The following is a 17241-nucleotide window of genomic DNA, read 5'->3' on the forward strand; positions in this document are numbered from 1 at the left end:
GTCCCACCTACTTTCTAATTATTGGTCAATGAACTGTCATTAAAAAAGTAGTGTTGCTTTTTACTTAGGGGCTGAGTTCGTTCTCCGGCTACACAGATTGCCACGTTGCCGCAGAAAGACACCGGACTACGACATCAGAGGATTTTGTCTGGTCACTCCAGGCTGTTTATCACACCGGTGTTTTAGGATTCTGCCGGGTAGAGCGCGCACTCTCTAATTGTCAGTGGAAAATGCCGATATGATAGTGGAGGAAGAGTTTGAGCTCAAGGATGAGGAGCCATGGTATGGCAAACAGGACCTTGAGCACGGTAAGAGACTTGTGTTGCCGGCGTTGCGCCCTAAACAGCCGAAGCTGAGAGAGGACAATCACCAGCCTCTTTGTCACTTCGCATGCGTTGATATTGTGTCTTGTGTAGTCTGTGTGTAGGCTACGGTTTTTGTAGTTTGTTTGGGCACTATTTGCATGTATATGTGTACTGCGTTATTATTGTGCACCTGTATGTAGTTGATCATGACACTCAGTTCCATTACATTAGGTGGCTGGCTGCAACCTGGTCTCAGAGCATTTTGTATTATTCTGTATGTAAATCCAATACACTCCATTTAGTATGATACGTTTCGTATATTATGAATTAATTTGTGGATGTCCGTCACCCATTTTGTATAATATGTTCTGAATTATAATTTGGAATGTTAGGAATTTACAAAGTGTACAATATGTTACAACTTTGCAATATGCGTGTGTAAACGGAAGTCAGACGCCACAAACGTGTTGTCACTGAAAAATACTGTAGGCTGCAACTGTGTTAAACCGCTTAAATCTGTGTACAGTAAGTGTGTATTTTGCATTTGGAAATTATATTGATGTGAAAGTAGAGGGATTTATGTTTCTAGAACCATACCGCAATTGAGAATCGATTTAGATTGAGGTTTTGGCTTCCAGAGCCAATTCACCTTTAAACAGAACGTGTAAGGTCCTTGGACTAAAAGGAGTAATGTTAGCCCAATATTGGACTAAAGGAGCCTAACATGCTGTGTGTGTACACATTTGTGAAAGTGTGAACTGATCCATGTTTAGTGTGTATATGTAACAAATGATAATCGTACTCTCCTTGAGTTGTGTGTGTTTTGTCCCAAAAAATCACCCCAGCCAGTGGTCCCAGTTGAGCATTATGTATTATCTGTTGTTAAATAGGAAGCAGCATGTTCATTGTGCAGGGCTTATTAATGATGTTGATGGCTGTCGATGGTAAAATCTGTAGCATGAAAACAACTGTTAACAGTGGGCTTATGTGACCATTACATCGGGGCATGCTAGCTAACACACTTACAGCAATCATATACCAAAGCACATCCCAGAAAGCCCCTCAATCCCTAACAGGTACCATATACCCACACATGTATAAATCAGCAATGTACACATTGTAAAATGGAAAACAGTATTCAGAACGTGACCTACCCCTTGCGTCACATTTCATACTGGGGAGACCTGAAATTCAAGCGGGGCCAATAACAACACGCCTTATTGTCATCGGAATTGAACCAACCAAAAAGAATGCTTGAACATTAAATACACTTTTCTTTAGAGGCAAGTTGGAAACATAACCAACCCTGTTATATATACAATGAATGTGTTTTGTTTGCGTGTGTGTATTTACAGATCTCCATTTGGCGGCTCAGCTGGGTAAGACCCTGCTGGACCGGAACCATGAGTTGGAGCAGGGGCTGCAGCAGATGTACTCCACCAACCAGGAGCAGCTTCAGGAGATTGAGGTAGCTAGTCTAAATATGATCATACTAAGCCACTGAGAGCAAATACAAACACGCACACCACATTGTAGGTTACATTTTTCCCACTGATTTTGAATCAGTCCGCAACATATTGAACGGCTGCAAGATGTGTAATATGAATGAATCACTTTTTAAACCTTGCTCTGAAGGTCAATATGGCTGGAATATTGCTTGTTAATAAATTATCATTTTGCAGATACTGTACCAGATACTGTACATTCATTCACCAAATTGACATAGTCTTAGCTAACCTGTCCTTCGGAAAGTATTCAGACCCCTCAACTTTTTACAAATTTTGTTTGGTTACAGCCTTATTCTAAAATGTATTACATTTCTTTTTCCCCCTCATCAATCTATACACAATACCCCATAATGACAGCAAAAACAGTGTTTTATTTTTTTTTCAATTTTGGCTAATTTATTAAAAATAAAAAAAATCACATTTACATAAGTATTCAGACTCTTTTCACAGTAGTGTAGCGACCCTGGCTTTATAAGCACTGATATCGACTCTTCCGCACGAGCATGCTTTTACTGCACAGTCGATAGCGCACTGGACCTCGGGCTAGAAGGTCGAGGGTTCAAGACCTGCTCCCTGCCTGTTTCATTACATTGGTGTCAGAAGTGATCAGACCTTGCATCCACGGCAGTGCGTGTGCTTGGCCAGTGAGCGTGTTCCTGTAAGACGTAGAGTCGCAAGCTAGCGCGAGGACGCGCTCTTTGAAAGGAGGGAGTAGTGTAACGACCCTGGGTTTATAAGCGAGGATATCGACTCACAGTCGATAGCGCGCTGGACTTCGGGCTAGAAGGTTGAGGGTTCGAGACCTGCTCACTGCCTGTTTCATTACAGTACTTTGTTGAATCACCTTTGGCAGCAATTACAGCCTTGAGTCTTCTTTGGTATAATGCTACAAGCTTGGCACACCTGTATTTGGGGAGTTTCTCCCATTCTTCCTCTCAAGCTCTGTCAGGTTGGATTGGGAGCGCTGCTGCACAGCTATTTTCAGGTCACTTCAGAGATGTTCAAGTCCGGGCTCTGGCTGGGCCACTCAAGGACATTCAGAGACTTGTCCTGAAGCCACTCCTGCGTTGTCTTGGCTGTGTGCATAGGGTCATTGTCCTGTTGGAAGGTGAACCTTCGACCCAGTCTGAGGTCCTGAGCACTCTGGAGCAGGGTTTCATCAAAGATCTTTCTGTACTTTGCTCCGTTCATCTTTCCCTTGATCCTGACTAGTCTCCCAGTCTCTGCTGCTGAAAAACACCCCCACAGCATGATGCTGCCACCACCATGCTTCACCGTAGGGATGGTGCCAGGTTTCCTCCAGACATGACGCTTGGAATTCAGGTCAAAGAGTTGAATCTTGGTTTCATCAGACCAGAGAATATTGTTTCTCATGGTCTGAGTCCTTTAGGTGCATTTTGGCAGGCTGTCATGTGCCTTTTACTGTCGGTGACCATCGGGTTCTTGGTCACCTCCCTGACCAAGGCCCTTCTCCCCCGATTGCTCAGTTTGGCCGGGCGGCCAGCTCTAGGAAGAGTCTTGGTGGTTCCAAACTTCTTCCATTTAAGGATGGAAGCCACTGTTTTCTTGGGGACCTTCAATGCTGCAGAATTAGTTTTGGTACCCTTCCCCAGATCTGTGCCTCGAACATGCCCTGTCAATTGTGGGACCTTTTTATATAGACAGATGTGTGCCTTTTTCAAGTCATGTCCAATCAATTTAATTTACCACAGGTGGACTCCAATCAAGTTTTAGAAACAACTCAAGCATGATCAATGGAAACAGGATGCACCTGAGCTCAATTTCAAGTCTCATAGCAAAGGGTCTGAATACTTATGTAATTAAGGTATTTCTGTTTTTTATTTGAATCAATTTGCAAAAATTTCTAAACCTGTTCACTTTGTCGTTATGAGGTATTCTGTGTAGATTGCTGAGGAATTTAAAATGTGTATTTAATCCGTTTTAGAATAAGGCTGTAACGTAACAAAATGTGGAAAAGGTCAAGGGGTCTGAATACTTTCCGAAGGAACTGCACCTGTCCTGTATGTAAACAAAAACAGGACTTCCGGTGTTCAAAAGCAATAAGAAGCTTAGCTCAACTGTATGACATCATTAGGAAACAACCATACGCACAGACCAACAAGTCCGTCAATGGGAGCCGAAAGTCCACGTTAACAAATCTCTCCCCCAAACCTCTTTTCTTGTGAGGCTCTTCCGATCATTAGTTTCCTCTCGTTAAATGGGATCAAGTGAAAGCCTGTCTGGATTAGCTCATGACTTAATCGGTTCTTGGCAAGGTCTACGTATCATGGACAGGTATTTGTCTTACTATCTTTAAGGCACCCTTTAGGATACCTTTCACCTCCTCTGAAAGGAGAGCAGTGGCCAACGGCTTTATGCTTCCTTCAGTAGCCAAAGGCTTAGTCAAGGTAGTGAACTTTCACATAGTTACTACTGATGTTATCCTGCCTCTCAACACAGGGCTGAGTTTAGACAGCATAGCCTAAGAGAACTTGGTGTGCAAATACTCTTTCCTGCCTCACACCTCATGATATATGATGGTGTGTTTAACGACCAAAATGTTGGGGTAGCCTAATAGTACCCTCACTATATTCATGGAATGTATCCTGCTGAGTACTCACACACACGTTCTCAGTTAGGGTGGCGGTACAAACGACATGACATTTTCGTATCAGACCTTTCTGCCTTTCCTCCATCTTCCTGACTAGTGACCACTTCTTAAGTATGAACTCCTTGCTTGTTCACAAGGGTCGACTTGAGCTATGGGTGCCGGGCATGCGGCGCAGGTCTGATTTGTACAGTAAATCACTTAATTTCCAAACATAAACATGAACAACAGATCTGTACAAGATGAGCAAATATGTGCACTGCGCAGGTGCTAGCTTTGGGCGACCATGGTGGAACAAGCAGTATGTGTTCGGTGAGCAGTCTCGTTTAACCCCAGGATGTCCTACTATTACTGACTGTACCAACTGTCCCGTTCTATTTCAATTACTGGAGAGACCATCTAATTGACAGCAGGTCAACAAGGGACCTTTAAAATTCTTTACAGTGCTTATTATGAGGCCAATGCCTTCAGTGCTTAGAGTTGTAATCCCATGTAACTGACCATCTCTATATGTGGTGTCTGTACCTGGTCTTAGGCTACTCTTTGGCTATTCCACGGTAACAGAATGATGCAAAGTTTGGTAACAGAATGATGGTCTGTGCTGTTTGTGCTGTCATTCTGTTATCAAACATTGCCTCTGCACTGTTCTTCAAGTAAATGTGTTTTGGTAAAATTTTCTGTGGAAATTGTTAGAAGTTGTCCTTGTACATGAAGTTGTGTTTTTATTTTTGGACTTTGCTATCATTGGTTTTTATTTTAAGTACATTTGAAAGTGGAAAATCGGGAGTCTCAGCATCATTCTGTTACTGTGGAATTGCCATTTTTCGTTAATGTTAAAACCTCTACAGGATCGCTGTCCCCCCCCCCCCGCGGGACGGTTGAGCTAACATGCGCTAATGTGATTAGCATGACATTGTAAGTAACAAGATCATTTTCCAGGACATAGCTATGTCTTATATGGGCAGAAAGCTTAAATTATGATAATCCTACTGCACTGTCCATATTACAGTAGCTAATACAGTGAAATAATACCATGCTATTGTTTGAGAGTGCACAGTTATGAACTTAAATGTTTCAATTAACCGATTTAGGCACATTTGGGTAGACTTGATACAACATTTTGAACAGTGATGCAACGGTTCATTGGATCAGTCTAAAACTTTGCACATATACTGCTGCCATCTAGTGGCCAAAATCTAAATTGCGCTTAGAGTCCTAAGTCATGTAATGGCCTTATTCTTGCATTTCAAAGATGATGGAACAAAAATGGTTATTTGTATTATTTTTTTTACCAGATCTAATGTTATTTTTCTCCTACATTCATTTCACATTTCCATAAACTTTAAAGTGTTTCCTTTCAAATGGTATCAAGAATATGCATAGCCTTGCTTCAGTTCCTGAGCTATAGGCAGTTAGATTTGGGTATGTCATTTTAGGTGAAAATTGAAAAAAGGGTTGGATCCTTGAACAGAGGAATATAGGCTTTTTATTTTCAGGTAATGGGTAGATAGATATGTAAAGTTCAAGGTACTATTGTCACCTATGCAACTACTGTGACAGTGTTACTCATCTGTCAGTATTGTGACACTGCTATCTTTTTTTCACTTAGGGCTTTATCCTCCTATGCCTCGTCTGCCAGTCAGTTAATATCAAACTCTAATGATTTGAATGAGTAATGATGGTTAAGCCTAAATTCGAGGGCACGCGGGGATCACTTAGGAGTCCTTTAACAAGTGGCAGTGACCCATCCTGATAATGCTAAGTGGTATATGTCTCAGCTCCATGCTTGCATAAAGTATTCTGGTCACAAAGCCGCAGTGTTTTTTTGCCAGTCCAAAAGTGTGTTTGGTGCTTCTGGTCCTCTTCAGAAGATGCACTGACCTGTTTTGTAATGGATCATTGTTCTGAGAATCGAATTGCAAGAATGAGAGAACTCGCATACTGTAGCAGTCATAATGTAACCATAATTAAATGCTTGATCAATACTTACATACAGAACTCTATCACCTGACAAATGCTGGACCCTATTAGTGGAGCCAAAAACTGTTCCATCCCATTTCAATGGCAATTACCTTTGACCTCCTCCCAGTACCTGACTAAGCAGGTGGATTTGCTGAGGCACATGAATGACCAGCATGCTAAGGTATACGAGCAGCTAGATGTGGCGGCCAGAGACCTGGAGCAGGGCAACCACAGGCTGATTCTGGACAACCGTGTCGCCCAGCAGAGGATCAACTGGTGAGACTCAGGACTTTGATTCCTTTCTGAAAATACTAACTGCAAACATTTCCCCCCCCCCCCCCAGTATAAATACTTGCCCCAAATTAACTAAGTGGCAAGGTTTTGGCTAAATTTTCACCACAAAGCTCAGTAATTCGAACCACTTCAAATGCTTGTCCTCTCTCAGCCTGACAGAAACGATCAACAGTCTTGAGACCCACATGGAGGACTTGCAGACCCAGGTGGAGGAGCTGAGGACAGCCCAGTCTGACCGGAGCAGGAGAGAACTGGCCGAACAGAGACACAACCTCGGCGCACAGAGTGTGTCCTGCCTCAAGGAGTTGTATGACCTGCAGAAAGACAAGTGAGTGTGTGCATGTATGTGTCCTGCAGCTGTGCAATTGAACCTGGTGCCAACAAACCGCTAATGTTATTGTTACTCTAAAACATAGCCATTCCACCACAGAACCAGATTTATTCAGCTCAAATCAATGTTGATAAATTTTAATTGTCATCTCAACCATGCAAACCAAGACTAGGCTGAGAAGAGACCAAATGATCTGGCCTTATTCTGCAGTGGTCACTGTGAACTTTGTGTCACAACACTAATTTCCTGCACTCGGATTATAGTAACTAAACAATTTGGAGATTATGTGCATGCTAACAGAGGAACACAATAACAAACAATAAACAGAGGAAGTTACCTTAAATGTTATTTTAAAGTACAGTAACAAGCATGTGCCTTGAGAGGAATGTTTTACTTCAGCTAGCCTGAATGTTTGTCACTGGCCAAGTTAAAGTACATCATTCCAGGAACTGTGTGTGTAGCCAAGTTACATGTCTTTCTGAAAGTTTATAGAAACTGCACTACCAATCATCACTGGTGTCAAACCAGCAGTCATAGAGCCTCTTCTCATCTCTTCCCCTTATAGAGATCTGTGTATTCCCTTTCAGTACATATTAAGTAAAGGAGACAGGCAGAGACACACTTTTGACTATTGAGATGGGTCCATAGTCTAATGACCTGTTAAGCCGGGCCACTACGACCCCCCCCCCCCCCCCCCCCCGTATTATCGCCATTATCAGCCGTGTGCTGACTGGGCGTCCCCAGGTCACACAGACCCAGACCACCTAATCTGGGCCAAGGCTTTTCGGACATAATCCCCTGCAGATAAATCTTTCAGATGGGGTTAAGTCTAGCCTGTATACATACACACATAGTTTAGTAGCCTGTTTTAGCATGCAATACAAAACCACTGATAAAGCACATACAGTACCAGTCAAAAGTTTGGACACACCTACTATTCAAGGGTTTTTCTTTATTTGTACTATTTTCTACATTGTAGAATAATAGTGAACATCAAAACAATGAAATAACACATGGAATCATGTAGTAACCAAAAAAGTGTTAAACAAATCAAAATACACTGCTCAAAAAAATAAAGGGAACACTTAAACAACACAATGTAACTCCAAGTCAATCACACTTCTGTGAAATCAAATGGTCCACTTAAGAAGCAACACTGATTGACAATACATTTCACCTGCTGTTGTGCAAATGGAATAGACAACAGGTGGAAATTACAGGCAATTAGCAAGACACCCCCAATAAAGGAGTGGTTCTGGAGGTGGGGACCACAGACCACTTCTCAGTTCCTATGCTTCCTGGCTGATGTTTTGGTCACTTTTGAATGCTGGCGGTGCTTTCACTCTAGTGGTAGCATGAGACGGAGTCTACAACCCACACAAGTGGCTCAGGTAGTGCAGCTCATCCAGGATGGCACATCAATGCGAGCTGTGGCAAGAAGGTTTGCTGTGTCTGTCAGCGTAGTGTCCAGAGCATGGAGGCGCTACCAGGAGACAGGCCAGTACATCAGGAGACGTGGAGGAGGCCGTAGGAGGGCAACAACCCAGCAGCAGGACCGCTTCCTCCACCTTTGTGCAAGGAGGAGCAGGAGAAGCAATGCCAGAGCCCTGCAAAATGACCTCCAGCAGGCCACAAATGTGCATGTGTCTGCTCAAATGGTCAGAAACAGACTCTATGAGGGCCCGACGTCCACAGGTGGGGGTTGTGCTTACAGCCCAACACCGTGCAGGACGTTTGGCATTTGCCAGAGAACACCAAGATTGGCAAATTCGCCACTGGCGCCCTGTGCTCTTCACAGATGAAAGCAGGTTCACACTGAGCACGTGACAGACGTGACAGAGTCTGGAGATGCTGTGGAGAACGTTCTGCTGCCTGCAACATCCTCCAGCATGACCGGTTTGGCGGTGGGTCAGTCATGGTGTGGGGTGGCATTTCTTTGGGGGGCCGCACAGCCCTCCATGTGCTCGCCAGAGGTAGCCTGACTGCCAATTAGGTACCGAGATGAGATCCTCAGACCCCTTGTGAGACCATATGCTGGTGCGGTTGGCCCTGGGTTCCTCCTAATGCAAGACAATGCTTGACCTCATGTGGCTGGAGTGTGTCAGCAGTTCCTGCAAGAGGAAGGCATTGATGCTATGGACTGGCCCGCCCGTTCCCCAGACCTGAATCCAATTAAGCACATCTGGGACATCATGTCTCGCTCCATCCACCAACGCCACGTTGCACCACAGACTGTCCAGGAGTTGGCGGATGCTTTAGTCCAGATCTGGGAGGAGATCCCTCAGGAGACCATCCGCCACCTCATCAGGAGCATGCCCAGGCGTAGGGAGGTTAGGGTTAGGGCCACACACACTACTGAGCCTCATTTTGACTTGTTTTAAGGACATTACATCAAAGTTGGATCAGCCTGTAGTGTGGTTTTCCACTTTTAATTTTGAGTGTGACTCCAAATCCAGACATCCATGGGTTGATAAATTGGATTTCCATTGATTTATTTTTGTGTGATTTTGTTGTCAGCACATTCAACTATGTAAAGAAAAAAGTATTTAAGAAGATTATTTCTTTCATTCAGATCTAGGATGTGTTGTTTAAGTGTTCCCTTTATTTTTTTGAGCAGTATATATTTGTCATTCTGCAAAGTAGCCACCCTTTGCCTTGACAGCTTTGCACACTCTTGGCATTTTCTCAACCAGCTTCACCTGGAATGCTTTTCCAACAGTCTTGAAGGAGTTCCCACATGCTGAGCAGTTGTTGACTGCTTTTTCTTCACTCCGCGGTCCAGCTCATCCCAAACCATCTCAATTGGATTGAGTTTGGGTGATTGGAGGCCAGGTCATCTGATGCAGCACTCCATCCCTCTCCTTCTTGGTCAAATAGCCCTTACACAGCCTGGAGGTGTGTTGGGTCATTGTCCTGTTGAAAAAGAAATGATAGTCCCACTAGGCTCAAACCAGATGGGATGGCATATCACTGCAGAATGCTGTGGTAGTCATGCTGGTTAAGTGTGCCTTGAATTCTGAATAAATCACTGACGGTGTCACAAGCAAAGCAGCATCACACCACCTCCATGCTTCACGGTGGGAACCACACATGCAGAGATCATCTGTTAACCTATTCTGCATCTCAAAGACAAGGCGGTTGGAACCAAAAATCTCAAATATGGACTCATCAGACCTAAAGACATATTTCCACCAGTCTAATGTCCATTGCTCGTGTTTCTTGGCCCAAGCAAGTCTCTTCTTAGTAGTGTCCTTTAGTAGTGGTTTCTTAGCAGCAATTGGACCATGAAGGCCTGATTCACACAGTCTCCTTTGAACAGTTGATGTTGAGATGTCTGTTACCTGAGCACTGAAGCATTTATTTGGGCTGCAATTTCTGAGGCTGTTAACTTGAATGAACTTATCCTCTGCAGTAGAGGTAGCTCTGGGTCTTTCCTGTGGCGGTCCTCATGAGAGCCAGTTTCATCATAGCCCTTGATAGTTTTTGAGACTGCACTTGAAGAATCTTTCAAAGTTCTTAATTTTCTACATTGACTGGCCTTCCACATTGACTGATGTCTTAAAGTAATGATGGACTGTCGTTTCTCTTTGCTTATTTGAGCTATTCTTTCCATAATATGGACTTGGTCTTTTACCAAATAGGGCTATCTTCTGTATACCACCCCTACCTTGTCACAACACAACTGATTGTCTCAAACACATTAATTAAGAAATTCCACAAATTAACTTTTAACAAGGCACACCTGTTATTTGAAATGCATTCCAGGTGACTACCTCATGAAGCTGGTTGAGAGAATGAGTGTGCAAAGCTGTCAAAGCAAACGGTTGCTACTTTGAAGAATCTCAAATATAATACAGTGGGGGGAAAAAGTATTTGACCCCCTCTCAATCAGAAAGATTTCTGGCTCCCAGGTGTCTTTTATACAGGTAACGAGCTGAGATTAGGAGCACACTCTTAAAGGGAGTGCTCCTAACCGCAGCTTGTTACCTGTATAAAAGACACCTGTCCACAGAAGCAATCAATCAGATTCCAAACTCTCCACCATGGCCAAGACCAAAGAGCTCTCCAAGGATGTCAGGGACAAGATTGTAGACCTACACAAGGCTGGAATGGGCTACAAGACCATCGCCAAGCAGCTTGGGGAGAAGGTGACAGCAGTTGGTGCGATTATTCGCAAATGGAAGAAACACAAAAGAACTGTCAATATCCCTTGGCCTGGGGCTCCATGCAAGATCTCACCTCGTGGAGTTGCAATGATCATGAGAACGGTGAGGAATCAGCCCAGAACTATACGGGAGGATCTTGTCAATGATCTCAAGGCAGCTGGGACCATAGTCACCAAGAAAACAATTGGTAACGCACTACGCCGTGAAGGACTGAAATCCTGCAGCGCCCGCAAGGTCCCCCTGCTCAAGAATACATATACATTCCCGTCTGAAGTTTGCCAATGAACATCTGAATGACTCAGAGGACAACTGGTGAAAGTGTTGTGGTCAGATGAGACCAGAATGGAGCTCTTTGGCATCAACTCAACGTGTTTGGAGGAGGAGGAATGCTGCCTATAACCCCAAGAACACCATCTCCACCGTCAAACATGGAGGTGGAAACATTACGCTTTGGGGGTGTTTTTCTGCTAAGGGGACAGGACAACTTCATCGCATCAAAGGGACGATGGACGGGGCCATGTGCCGTCAAATCTTGGGTGAGAACCTCCTTCCCTCAGCCAGGGCATTGAAAATGGGTCGTGGATGGGTATTCCAGTATGACAATGACCCAAAACACACTGCCAAGGCAACAAAGGAGTGGCTCAAGAAGAAGCACATTAAGGTCCTGGAGTGGCCTTGCCAGTCTCCAGACCTTAATCCCATAGAAAATCTGTGGAGGGAGCTGAAGGTTCGAGTTGCCAAACGTCAGCCTCGCAACCTTAATGACTTGGAGAAGATCTGCAAAGAGGAGTGGGACAAAATCCCTCCTGAGATGTGTGCAAACCTGGTGGCCAACTACAAGAAACGTCTGACCTCTGTGATTGCCAACAAGGGTTTTGCCAACAAGTACTAAGTCATGTTTTGCAGAGGGGTCAAATACTTATTTCCCTCATTAAAATGCAAATAATTTTTGACGTGTTTTTCAGGATTTATTTGTTGTTATTCTGTCTCTCACTGTTCAAATAAACCTACCTTTAAAATTATAGACTGATCATTTCTTTGTCAGTGGGCAAACGTACAAAATCAACAGGGAATCAAATACTTTTTTCCCCCACTGTATATATTTGTTTAACACATATTTGTTGGTTAATACATGATTCCAGATGTGTTATTTCATAGATTTGATGTCTTCACTATTCTACAATGTAGGAAATCGTCATAATAAAGAAAAACCCTTGAATGAGTAGGTGTCCAAACTTTTGACTGGTACTGTACATGATAAAAAAAACAGGTCTCTATAACCACTTTCACCATCTTGTTGACCCTTAGTCCTTTCCCTGTCCCAGGTACATGGCCTATGAGAGCCTGCGTGTGGAGCGTTCCTGGCCAGCAAGGAAGGAGTCCTGTCAGGACCCAGACCCAGAGGAGGAGAACTCTGTGCTCCAGCGCTCCATCCAGACCCTGCAGGCTGTTCTGGCCTCTGAGCGGGGGAAGCGGGAGGCAGCGGAACAGGAGACTGAGCTGACTGCCAGGGAGAACGGGGCTCTGGAGCAGCGGCTGGCCCTGCTGGAGGGCTGCCGGGCTAGGCAGAGGGAGCTGGAGGCAGAGGTGGAGGAGCTACGGCAGCTGTGGCAGGCCGACTACGCCAACAGGTACGATCATGACACTTTCTATTCATACTTGGTACATGTTTGTATATTCAGCATAATAAAGACAATACTCTACTCCACCAGTGTCAGGAGACCTGACCGGCTACTGCTGCCCGACATGGTCTTCTTCGCCCCAGAGGAGAAGCCCAGTCTGGTACAAAGGGAGGAGAAGGAGGTGGGGGAGCAGGGGAGGCGCAGCCTGCAGAGGTGCAACAGCGAAAGTGTTCTGAAGGGGACACTAGCAGACGACATCCGGCGGGGGCATGAGCGTACATGTATCAGAAGAGCAGAGGCGGTGAAGCAGAGAGGAATCTCCCTGCTCAATGAGGTGGACGCCCAGTATAGTGCACTGCAGGTAAAGGTTTTCATTTATCATTATTGCATAATCAACACAAAGACAGAGGGTGTAACTATTTCCATTTGTTTACGATGTGCCCTATGAATAAGAATGACAAACAAAGGGTCTAGGAGGTGAAGCCAATTACATTTTTATGCAGTCATTTGAGTTTGTTATACAGTGTGGAAAGTTGCCAATGAGTGACTGAAGGTTTGCCTCCTGCAGATCAAATATGAGGAGCTTCTGCGGCGCTGCCAGTTGGGGGCAGACGGGCTCAGTCACAAGGCCGTGCAGACACCCCACAGTTCCCACGGTGCTGTCAGTTACCCCCGACGGCGCCTCTCAAGCTCGGCCACCTCCATCGGGCTCCCAGCTGTCCCTGAAGACAATGGGCCTCAGCCGGAGTACAAGGCCCTTTTCCAGGAGATCTTCACCTGCATCCAGAAGACCAAAGAGGACCTAAGTGAGAACAAGTGGCCGAGTCAGGGTCATTGACTCAGGGGACAGTGATGGCAGTATTTGTTCTTTCTGCACCTTTGAATGGACTGCTCAAGAGGATATTGCTTTAGGAGAGGGCCTCAAATGGCAGATCCCAAAGGGTGTTTTGCGTGTGTGTGTGTGCACTAACACCTGTACCTCTTACATAACATGTACCCTGTTGTCTCCTTCAATCCTGTCAACACTATCACCTCGACACGCTCCGATGGTTTCATCAATAAGCACTATTCTTATCTACCATCCATCCCTTGGACTACTTTCCATCCTTATCTACATGTTTGTTTTTGGCACAAACATTGATAAATGGATTGTTTGAGTCCTGATGCTATCACCTCTTAGCATCCGACTGCTCTTATGCCTCATTTAGCTCGATTAGATGGCACCACCTTTTCGCTTGAAGTCAATGGGTGCAATAATATTAACAACCAGGGTTTTTCTGTTCTTTTGTTTTCTACTAAATTCAAGTAATCATAGCAATTAGAATGGTATGTGTATGTACCATAGATTTGGTCTTGCAGCTTAATGAGTAGGCCTACGCTGTGTTTGAAAGTGTTTTTGTATTCTGATACCACGTACAGAACCACCATTGTACAGATCTTGAACTTGCTTAGACTATCTAGCAGTCTGTGTTCAATCTGCTTAGTGTTAAGTCTGTCGGGGGAGCCATACTTTTTGTGCATACTGTACATATTGCCAGATTATAGATTTAACTACATTTGTGTACCTTTTTTTTTATTATGCCAACTAAAGAGTACTGGACTAGATGGAGTACTTTATAGACTCAATAAGTACTTTATAGATGCTATATATATATATCTCTCTATCCCTTCAAATTAGTGGATTTGGTTATTTCAGCCACACCTGTTGCTGACAGGTGTATAAAATCGAACACACAGCCATGCAATCTCCATAGACAAACATTGGCAGTAGAATGGCCTTACTGAAGAGGACTGACTTTCAACGTGGCACCGTCATAGGATGCCACCTTTACAACAGGTCAGTTTGTCAAATTTCTTCCCTGGCAGAGCTGCCCAGGTCAACTGTAAGTGCTGTTATTGTGAAGTGGAAACGTCTAAGAGCAACAACGGTTCAGCCGCGAAGTGGTAGGCCACACAAGCTCACAGAACGGCATTGCCGAATGCTTAACTACCGAGTTCCAAACTGCCTTGAAGCAACGTCAGCACAAGAACTGTTCGTCGGGAGCTTCATGAAATTTCCATGACCGAGCGTGGGTTTCCATGACGGGAGCTGAAGATTGCCAAGCGTTGGCTGGAGTGGTGTAAAGCTCGCCGCCATTGGACTCTGGAGCAGTGGAAACGCGTTCTATGGTGTGATGAATCACTCTTCACCATCTGGCAGTCCGACGGACGAATCTGGGTTTGGCGGATGCCAGGAGAACACTACCTGCCCCAATGCATAGTGCCAACTGTAAAGTTTGGTGGAAGAGGAATAATGGTCTGGGGTTGTTTTTCAAGGTTCCGGCTAGGCCCTTTAGTTTCAGTGAAGGGACATCTAAACGCTACAGCATACAATTACATTTTAGACGATTCTGTGCTTCCAACTTTGTGGCAACAGTTTGGGGAAGGCCCTTGTTTCGGCATGACAATGCCCTAGTGCACAAAGTGAGGTCCATACAGAAAGGGTTTGTCGATTAGTGTAGAAGAACTCGACTGGCCTACACCGAGCCCTGAACTCAACCCCATCGAACGCCTTTGGGATGAATTGGAACGCCGACTGACAGCCAGGCCCAACGTCAGTGCGTGACCTCACTAATGCTCTTGTGGCTGACTAGAAACAAGTCCCCACAGCAATGTTCTAACATCTAGTGGAAACCCTTCACAGAAGAGTGGAAGCTGTTATAGCAACAAAGGGGGGACCAACTCCATATAATGCCCATGATTTTGGAATGAGATGTTTGACAAGCAGGTGTCCATGTACTTTTGGTCATGTAGTGTATTTATGGAGGTTAGGCCTATGGTAGTCAACATTGATTTATAGAGAGAATGGTCTGTAATACTAGAGAACCATAAGTGAACACTGGAAAAGGCCCAGTCTGTTCTCACTGTTTCTACGTTTGTGTAATGTGTGTCCCTATTTCTAGGCCTATAGCTACCACTGACCGATGGACATTTTTAAAATGTATTTATTTAACAATTATTTAGAGACGATGATATTTATTTCCCTATGCTAATATTTGTCACTGTATTCCAGATCTATAATGTGATTGTTGCTGTAGCTAATGCTGATTCAGAGGAGTTCAGTGATTTTGAGTTTGACTGACACTGAGGTTCAAAGTATGTTAAGGTGCTTCTTAATTGAATATGTGAAACTTACGTTTTATAAGCGGAAGTGTTAACACAACAGGAAAAAGTTATAAGGTTGCAGCACGTTGTCTTTTCATTTGTGGATCCCTCAACAAAAGGTGCTTAATCTCAAAGCCCTAAGAATGGTAGACTGGTGGTTCTGTGCTCAGCAATATCCTGCCTTTAGACCACAACAAATGAGGGTAGGAGCAGTGGAGTCGGTCAAACAGACACTGAGACACTTCAGATGAACAAGAGGTCAGATCAATACATTGACATCTTTTCCATCTCAAGTCCAATGCTTCTCAGTGTCTGGTTTTCCGGATGGGTTTACTGTTTCTTACTTGTGATGGACTGAAAAGTAGGAACACAAAGCCTGTCAATATTGACTTCCTTTTTTGCTCCTTTCAAAATACTTGGCTACTTAGTGTATCAGGGCAGACATAAGGAATATAAATACATTTCTATTTTGACAAGGAGATGCATAAAAGCAGCCGGGCTGCAGTCTTCAAGGACTAGAGTTGTGTGTATTAGATGAATTATACAATCTGGATTAGATGATCAGTAGCCAAATGGTCAGCTGAGGAATTACCTGTTATAGCCTACTCCTTTGTTTCAGGAGCTTATTCAGAACAGTGGAAGCTAGCTAACATTTTCTGTCTGTTCTCTGTTGTGTAGATTCACATTACCTCCATGACTGTTCTGTTTTGAATAAACCCCAAAACAGTCTCTGGGCTCAAATTGCAGCTGTACATCAACAATGGTGAACTTCAAGTCGCCCTTTCTCCCTCTACGACCAGAGTCCGTTGTGACGTTACTTATCCTGGACCGAGACTCAAACTTGACTTCCATTTTGTGTTTTACATCAAATTAGAACTTGCAATTATATTATTTGTCTGAACTATTTATTAATGCTATACTTGATATGAGAAATATTACAAATGGCAATAATTTCATAGTAATATACAACTGTAATTAATATATTGATGCAGCCTATAGTAAGATGTCATAGATCACCAGCACCCATCTCAACTGATAACAGCTGAAGGTGATTGGATCAGCATAACAAGTTTTCTCCATGATGACTAACACATGCTTACAGTGAACCATTAAAAAATAATTGTGCAAGAGGTGTTATGATTCTTTCCCACACAAGAGCCTCATGGAGAACATGCCCAAGCAAACGTGGGATATATATTGGCTAGATAAAATAGGCTTCATAGATTGATACCATCGTGTCCCTGCATAGTTACTTGGAGGGCTGTCTCAGCCAGCCCTCCTTCCATGTTTTAATGTCTGTA

At 44.0% G+C, this 17241-nt stretch overlaps 1 protein-coding gene across 1 annotated transcript; it reads left to right on the forward strand.

Moving 5' to 3' along the window:
• The first annotated feature begins 56 nt into the window (after positions 1 to 56).
• Positions 57 to 17068, forward strand: LOC106601730 (cerebellar degeneration-related protein 2-like). The gene is made up of 7 exons (XM_014194076.3): positions 57 to 308; positions 1661 to 1773; positions 6511 to 6659; positions 6829 to 7005; positions 12500 to 12805; positions 12887 to 13157; positions 13365 to 17068. The coding sequence occupies exons 1-7, from the start codon at positions 239 to 241 to the stop codon at positions 13632 to 13634; spliced, it is 1356 nt and encodes a 451-aa protein (XP_014049551.3). The 5' UTR covers positions 57 to 238; the 3' UTR covers positions 13635 to 17068.
• The last annotated feature ends 173 nt before the right edge of the window (positions 17069 to 17241 follow it).

This window comes from Salmo salar, chromosome 03 (genome assembly GCF_965601325.2).
Source record: "Salmo salar chromosome 03, fSalSal1, whole genome shotgun sequence".
Classification (NCBI taxonomy): Eukaryota; Metazoa; Chordata; class Actinopteri; order Salmoniformes; family Salmonidae; genus Salmo; species Salmo salar.

Excerpts from the sequence above, each read along its gene's own strand:
- LOC106601730 (XM_014194076.3), top strand. The coding sequence starts at position 239 with ATGATAGTGGAGGAAGAGTTTGAGCTCAAGGATGAGGAGCCATGGTAT. Across the intron at positions 1,774-6,510 it reads AGCAGCTTCAGGAGATTGAG|TACCTGACTAAGCAGGTGGA; the intron begins GTAGCTAGTCTA and ends ACCTCCTCCCAG. Across the intron at positions 12,806-12,886 it reads CAGGCCGACTACGCCAACAG|TGTCAGGAGACCTGACCGGC; the intron begins GTACGATCATGA and ends CTACTCCACCAG.